General features: G+C 36.8%; 1 protein-coding gene across 1 annotated transcript; it reads right to left on the reverse strand.

The window, feature by feature from the left end:
• Positions 1-431: 431 nt before the first annotated feature.
• LOC124535261 (eukaryotic translation initiation factor 4B) lies at positions 432-7,583 on the reverse strand. The gene is made up of 14 exons (XM_047111399.1): positions 7,506-7,583; positions 6,924-7,040; positions 6,257-6,441; positions 6,040-6,147; positions 5,866-5,954; positions 4,690-4,799; positions 3,650-3,752; positions 3,165-3,227; positions 3,027-3,094; positions 2,743-2,929; positions 2,411-2,495; positions 2,266-2,305; positions 1,546-2,168; positions 432-1,460 (listed from the first exon to the last, which is right to left on the reverse strand). Exons 1-14 carry the CDS (start codon positions 7,516-7,518, stop codon positions 1,398-1,400), a joined length of 1,854 nt encoding a protein of 617 aa, XP_046967355.1. The 5' UTR covers positions 7,519-7,583; the 3' UTR covers positions 432-1,397.
• Positions 7,584-8,521: the final 938 nt, after the last annotated feature.

Consider the following 8,521-nt stretch of genomic DNA (forward strand, 5'->3'; position numbering starts at 1 on the left):
CCTTAATATAATTTAAGTGTCATTGAATTAATTTTAATTAATTACATACTTCAAAGATGTCCAAATTTAACCAGTAACCTTGTAACTTATAACCTGTTTTTAGATTCCACAGAATGAGTAAGTTTGTTTGGTCATGTGCGTTTAAGCAAGATAATCCTAGAAAAGGTTAAATTTAATTCTCATATTTAAGGCATAGCTTTTCTGGCGGTAGACTTTTGTATATAAAGGCATATTAATCTTGGAAAGGTCGTATATAACTTTTAATATAGAGATTTTGCCTTGACTTTTGAGTATTTGTAGGTTTTTTTCCAGTTCAAGTATATTTTTATAGTTTGTACATTCCAAGTTAATTTTTAATATATAATATAAATCAGTATAACAAATTTTTAAAGACCTCATTTTTGTTTTAAAGGAGAAGAAATTAAATGAAATTTTGGCTGTAAAAAGAGTAATTTATTTATAATTCACAATTGGAGAATATGTACCAAAAAAATCCTGAAGATAGATATTACAAACATAATATTATATTTTGTCATAGATCAGAATATTCTTGTGACCAGGCCTAATCTGTAATATTTACAATTAGGTACTTTGTATGACTTTTTTATTCACTCAAGGCAGGCAAATTAAATACTTGCAAAATTTATGTAAAATGCGTCAAAATAAACACTTTACAACTGCTTGAAAATTTTGAGTGTAAAGATAAATAATACAATTAACATTCTAACAATAATTCTAAATCGACTAAATATTTAGTATAGACATACTCTAAATAAGGAAAACAGATTCCCAGTGGTGGTACTGAAATGTTTCTTAATGAAATTTCCATAAAAGAAACATGAACAATGTTAATAAAAAAATATTCACAAAAGAATTTAATTTGAGAGCACCTGTAACAGTTTATCAGTTCATTGCAAAATAGTAGGAATAATTGCTCTCGGCCGATATCGTTATGTAACCTGCTTATAATTATTACAATTTAACAAACCATAGAAAAATTTACACCAATCAGTTCATGGTTACAAATTAGCTGCCCCAGCCTGTACTATGACCAATACATAAGCTATATAATTAATTAAAATATGTGAAAGAAGAAGAATTTAGGAATCGGAATGAATTGCGATTAACATTAGAATAATAAGACAAGTAAAGATACAGCTGTACTTAATGGGGCACAATAAAGGCTGGGGCCGGCCTCGAAGCAGTGTGAGCATCAGCGACCCTAATATACACGTATACCACACCGCACTAAGGACTAATGAGTTCTATTACATAGCACAATTGATGATCGTCTGAGCGCTTAGAGAGTCGCACCGCACACGCCGGCACTTGATACTCGTAAATTTACACTTTACACTCGAGTCAGTAAAAACGGAAACTGGTAAATGAAGCACGTGTTAATCGGAACCGCCGTCGTCTGCGTCTTCCAGGAAGCTAAATTTATTTGATGCTACAAAGTTCTGAAAAAATAAGATATATTGTAAATCAGATATGAACTAAAAAGACCATTTCAACGGTATTCAGTAATATTTATATACGACATACCGGTTTTTCCTGCTCCTTCAGCTTAGGCATAGGTTTGTCGACAACAACGTCGTGTCTGTCGCGGCTGCGACTTTGGCGACCGTTATGATGGTCGCGTGACTCTCCATCTTTCCGCTCCGACGACGGGTCGCGCTGGCGTTCATTTCGCTCACCGGAAATATCACGCCTATCACGATTGTCTCTTTCGCTTTCGCCGTCGTCCTTGTCGCGCCTGTCGTCGTCCTTGCCTTCGCGGTTTCTGTCGTCTCTATAATCGCGGTCCCTTTCGTCTTTGTAGTCGCGGTCCTTTTCGTCTCTGTAATCGCGGTCCCTATCGTCTCTATAATCGCGGTCTCTATCGTCCCTGTAATCGCGGTCTCTATTATCTCTGTCGCGGCGGTCCCTATCGTCTCTGTCGCGGCGGTCCCTGTCGTCTCTTTCGCGTCGATCTTTGTCATCTTTTGAATAGTCGCGCCGGTCTCTATCGTCTTTGGAAAAGTCGCGCCTATCTCTGTTATCCTTGGAATAGTCGCGTCTATCTTTGCCGTCTTTAGAATAGTCGCGGCGATCTCTATCGTCTTTGTCGTCGCGGGAATAGTCACGCCGGTCTCTATTGTAACTACGAGAATCTCTACCACGATCATCTGTGAATAATAAAAATAAATTAAATACATCTCATAAAAATATATATTATACTTCAGAATAAGTTGTAAGGTACAAAAGTTGTAAGGTTGTACAAACCACGTCTAGCGCCACCACGACGATCGCCAGAATGGTCGTTCTAAAAATGTGAAAAAAAACGCATGTTTAGTAAAGATTTTATTAATTATATAAAAAAATAATATAATTACTATTGTAATTTGTCTACAGTGATGATTTAACTCACCCTGCGACCCCAACGTTCTTTCTCTTCAACAGCGCGCCTTGATTCTTCCTCTTGTTTTCTTAAGCGCTCTTCTATTTCTCGTTCCCTATAAGTATATATATATAAGTGCAAAGAATTTATTCTTTTAAATATTGTTATTGATTAAAATTCGTAGATAAGTTGTGGGTGTAAAGCGACCGAGTCGCGCATAAATCGCATGACACGGTGTCTAGTTAACCCTCTCTTTAATTTAGCGCATAGACAAATATGTCTCCTCAACAATCAAAATAACAAAATTGAGACTGTTATTTTATGCGCAAAAAAATAAAATTATTAACATGAATTGGACTTACTTAGCTGCAGTATCAACAGGCTTGGCAGCTCCGAAAACTTTTTCAGCGGGGACGGGTTTAGGCACATTCTTCTCTGGGATTTTGTCTTCAAGCAAGGCTCCATCTGCAGGTTTTGTAGGCGTCTCGGTCTCTCGGGGGACAGTTCTTGGTAGTAGATTAAGTTTGGGACGTTCACGAGGTTTACTGTCTAAATGTGGATAAGAATACCAGTAACTATTTTGCACTTGCATAAATATGAATCGCAAATTTTCTTCAATGATTTACAAATGATAATGGTTGAATACCTTCTCTCACTGGATCACGGTCCCTGTCTCCGAATCCCCTACCACCAAATCCTCTACTTTCGCGACTCCTAAGAAATTAAATTAGTTAAATGTTTTTTATTTAATATGAAAATATTACAAAATGTTTCACCACCATACCCATATCCATCTCGTTCGGCTGTACGGAAACCATCACGACCTCCGTAGCCACGATCTCGTCCACTATAAAAAAAGAAATAAAATAGCAATATAAAATCAGCAATTTTACTAATATTACAAATGTGAAAGTTCGGGTGACTGGATGTTTGTTACATAATCATGGTTGGTCTGGTTGAAATTTATTTATTTTTAACAGAGCTAAGATTAGACATTAATAATAGGATTTCTGAAACTACCTAGTAAAATAAGCTCTACCGAGCCTCTTTTTCGCAGGCGCTGACTACGTATTACAAAAATAGTTTTTTTACAAAGAAGTTGCGCTGTAGGATCGAACTTTTGGGCAATCCAATTTTTTATGAACTGCTAATTCTTAAAATTTAATCATTGTATATATAACAATTAAGTATGGTTTAAAATTTATATAATTTCATCTAAGTAATATTAATTATATGTTCATCTAAGTAAATCAAGCTTAGTCCACACACCTGTCCCGGTCGCGGCCGTAGGAGTCCCGGCCGCCGTAAGGCGTGCGAGCGGGTTCGCTGCGCTCCGCGTCGCGCCAGCCGCCGGGACGGTTGTCCGCGCTGGCTGCAGGACAAGACGAACGTTATCAAATACATTATACACATCAGTTTAAGTTTGCTGCGGTAATGAGATTGGTAGTCTCACTCAGAGGAGACAAGGTGGAGCGAGCCCAAGACTAGTCTGAATCGAGTTGCGACGGGAGTCGTGTCACAGATTGTACTAAAATTGCAGGCCACAGGAAACTTCCATCGACGCAAGGGTTACGTCTCATCTAGAGTTACCTATAGAGTCCTCAACTAACCCAATTGCCGGTTTTTTTGGTTTTCCTGCCATTGCTGTGAGCAACGTCTCTTGCTAAAAGATTTTATGTGACCACAGTGCACAACGGCCTTTACTCAGACCTTCCCGAGATGAATGGAGTAACTAATTATCATCTATTTTATTTCCATAACGACACCACGCTGCTGCAAAGGTGGAAATACTAAGTTTTAAATTTCATTGTATAAATAACAGTCGTTACTAAAATAGATATTGAATAGATAACTTTGTACTCTGAATGTGCATCCCAAGTGTGACATTAAAGCTCACTCCAAGCCAAATCTCATACTCATCATAGTGACATATCACATCATATAAAAAAAGTTTTGATTCAGTAATTTAAGAATAACAACCTAGAATACTATTTATATATAAAATAATGCAACAATGTAGTTTATTCCAGGGAGAAGTGTAATGTTTGCGTGAAGAAAAAAATCATAATATTGAATTCTTTATTCAATATTGAAATGAAATTTATATCAGTAGTCCAAAAGTAATATTTTATGATATTCATACTGATTAAGAGATGGAAATTTTGAATGTCATCAAAGTTGTTATTGTGATTGAATGAATGAATTAGTTCAATGTTCAATTATAAATATTTAAATAACGGTAATCTACTACTAAATCGCATGGAATAAGCTATATAATATGTTGTACAAAACGTGTGAATATAACTTACAGTCCCGCTCGCGCTCGCGGTCGCGCGTGGCGTCGGAGCGGCGCGCCGGCTCGGGCATGGCGCGCGGCCCGGAGCGCCAGTCGCCCATCGTGCGCTCCGGGTCATATTCTCTGCAAATTCATATCCATTAGTAGCCGACAAAACTATAACAACAACAGCCTGAAAATTCCCACTGCTGGGCTAAAGGCCTCCTCCCCCTTTGAGGAGAAGTTTGGAACATAATCCACCACGCTGTTCCAATGCAGGTTGGTGGAATACACATGTGGCAGAATTTCTATGAAATTTGTCACATGCAGGTTTCCTCACGATGTTTTCCTTCACCGCTGAGCACGAGATGAATTATAAAGACAAATTAAGCACATGAATCAGCGGTGCTTGCCTGGGTTTGAACCCGCAATCATCAGTTAAGATGAACGCGTTCTAACCACTGGGCCATCTCGACTCTAACAAAACTATAACATTTAAAAATAATTTCTGATTATAATATACTGAAAACAATGCAAGCAATTAATTAATCCTTGTTTTATGTTGTTAAAAATCTTGCTAAGTGGTGTATGTTGAAATTGTTGTGTAACAACAATTCATAAGCAAGATAATTCTACCACATGTGCATTCCACCATCCCGCATTGGAACAATGTGTTCCAAACCCTCTCCTTAATGGAAGAGCCTTATCCCAGCAGCAGGGGGAAATTTACAGCCTGTTCCTTTACTCTTTACTTTTACACACACACATATTTATATATATATACCGTGCATATATATGCACTTAATACCAAGTTGTCATCATCAACCACATACATTGCTGCTGTTAAATTGTCTATCAAAGAATATTTCCATCATAATGTGTGGCAAGAGACAGACAGACATTTCAAACTTATACAGATAAAAGCAAAAAAATAAGTACTAATGCAAATGTTCAATTGACCTACAAATGTCCTAAGTTCAATAACATTTAAAAAATACTCCTTATACTTTAATTAATTCATAGGTAGTCTTAGACAGAATTATGTAACAATTTTTACTATACATCAAACATGTATATAGTAATAATTTGTTATTTTGCAATATTAGTTCTATTAAAAGGTTATCTGCAAAGATTCACTGAAAACTACCAGTATTTTAAGTCATTTAATACAAGAAAAAGTACTTATAGTTGATTGACTTATTTTTCTTACCTGTCTCTGTCAGATCTGCCACTTCTACCCATTCGACGATCATTGTCTTGAGTAGACACTTCTATTCTGATTCTTCTGCCTCCTATCATCTATATTTAAATAATTGAGCCATATTACAATTCAAAATATTTTTTTGTAAATTGTAGATTTTAAAATAAACTGTGTTTAACTTACCAAATCAGGCATGTTCATAGCACTGACAAGGCTCTCTCTGTCTTCAAAGTCTACATCCCCAAAGCCTTTAAGACGGCCTCCTTCTTTGGGCAGCCGCAAATTGTTTATCTATGTGCAAACAATTTTTAATCAATAATTTGATATTAATATTATCAGATAATTTCTAAGTGTCTCTAGTTGTACTTAGCATGATACTTAAATTAATGAAATTTCATACCTTAAGCCCTTCAAAGAACTCCATGATCGCACTCTCCTCAACATCATAAGGCAAGTTGGAGATGTGCGCGATATAGGGAGGACGACGCGGTATAGACTCATCATCCACCGCAAGGCCACCACGGGCGGCGCGCGACGCTGATGGTAGCACCACCGGCGCACGATGTCGCGATGATACATATGTATCTGAAAGCAGTTACATTGATGTAATGATCCTTATATTCTGTATTAGATGGTTTTACATAATTTGCTTTAAAAAGATGCACCCTCAGTTAGTTATGGGAGCAGGCCAATGAAAGACTAGTCTGAATTGAGTTGTGACCTAAGTCATCTCGTAGATCGTGCTAAAATTGCTGGTCATGAGGGTTTCCAACAATGCCAAATCTACACCTCCTCCTTAACCCACTGGTCAGGCATCCTAGGCTTAATATGGCTTTGGTATTTCTGGTTCCCCCACCTTCCTTGTGATGAAAGCATCCGGCTAGAATATATGAAAACACAAAGACCTTTACTCAGACCTTCCCGGGGCGGAGTGAGTGACGTGCACCCAGTGTGTGCGCCCCAAGTACGAGATTACCATTGGCTTGCCATTACCCGTAAAATATCATCATCGGGTGATGTTTTTACACGTACACTAAAAAAATAAATAAACATGTTCTTTAACTTACGTCCATCGTCTACAGAATCTGCCCAGTCACTAGCTGCAGGGGTTGTGGTTGTGGTTGACTCCGCAATGAAGTTTGTGGGGTCGGCTTTGATCCATTTTATTTTCTTTGATTTCTTGCCTGCGATAAGTTGCGTCAAGTTATGTACATTTTAACCCTCAGGCATATCTTTTTGGAATACTACGATGACGCATAGCATGTGAACGACCTACTCCGATTTTGGAAAGTGGTTATTCGTATGCAAGTTCAAAGGACATTGCGATGATTTTACAACAGCTGGCTTTTGATAAAAGTTTACTAGATTTACCATACGTATACAGAATCAACAGAATAGGACCATTTCGATTAAAGGAAAAAGTTTAAGAAATTAAAAGTTGAAAATGTGGCCACGCGGTAAATCCAAACGTCCGCAAAGGTGAATTGATGACACGTTAGCATTACCTAATTAAATCTGATGCGTATGTAAACTATCTTTTTGATAAATTAAAGGAACGTACATAAAATACATGCAAAATAATTGAAAATAAATCACAGAATATAATGAAAAATAACAGTTTTACAAACGACTAAATTAATAAAACTAACCTGTAGCGGCCATATTACAAGGCTGGGGCCAGTGTTGCCACTGACATCACAGATTATAGTTCTGAAACGAGAGTATACCATATTTTATTTCACCAAAGTTAAAATTGTTACCATATTTTAAACCTCCAAACCTTCCCAATTCAGTTTTGTAGTTTTAAATTCCACGAAACTAATTAAGTATACAAATTTTAAATTCTATTTTTATTAAGAAAACAATTGTATTAGTGTATATTTGTAAATCTTAAATACAATATTTATAACAAAAGTATAAAAAGAATATTCAAATGTATTGGACTTACACCAAATTAAATAAAAAAATTACGATGGCTACAGTCGGTTAGCACTTAGCAGTAGTCAGATTTGTAAATTAGATCGGTTAAAACATTTCAATCTTTGTTATAATAAATAAAGCCCTCTCACTGTAACATTATATGTATATTAAAGAAATATATTTTTTATAATATTATTTTTTGGACTTTTTGCTTCAACAATTTTAATGATATATAAAATGTTAGGTCATATTATGCAAAAATGTTGCATGCATTGATGTGAATGGATAGAGAGGTAGAGGATGGCCAAAGAAACAATGGATGGATTGTGTGAAAGACGATATGGTTAGAAAGAATGTTACTTGTGAGATGACGTCCGATAGAGAGCTATGGAAGGAGAAGACATTCTACGTCGACCACAATTACAATTTCGATAAGGAGAGGAGGATGAGAGTCGAGATGGCCCAGTGCGCCCAGCCCAGGCGAGCACCGCTGATACATGTGTTAAATTTGTCTTTATAATTCGGTGAAGGAAAACATCGTGAGGAAACCTTAATGTGACAAATTTCATAGAAATTCTGCCACATGTGTATACCACCAACCCGCATTGGAACAGCGTGGTGGAATATGTTCCAAAAACCTTCTCCTCAAAGGGAGAGGAGGCCTTTAGCCCAGCAGTGGGAATTTACAGGCTGTTGTTGTTGTTGTTGTTGTTGTGAGGAGGATGAGGATGAGGTCATATGCAAA

The sequence above is a fragment of the Vanessa cardui genome, chromosome 14 (genome assembly GCF_905220365.1).
Source record: "Vanessa cardui chromosome 14, ilVanCard2.1, whole genome shotgun sequence".
Taxonomy (NCBI): Eukaryota; Metazoa; Arthropoda; class Insecta; order Lepidoptera; family Nymphalidae; genus Vanessa; species Vanessa cardui.

Excerpts from the sequence above, each read along its gene's own strand:
- LOC124535261 (XM_047111399.1), bottom strand. Across the intron at positions 3,753-4,689 it reads CCGCGAGCGCGAGCGGGACT|CCAGCGCGGACAACCGTCCC; the intron begins GTAAGTTATATT and ends CTTGTCCTGCAG. Across the intron at positions 2,306-2,410 it reads AAGAACGTTGGGGTCGCAGG|AACGACCATTCTGGCGATCG; the intron begins GTGAGTTAAATC and ends TCACATTTTTAG.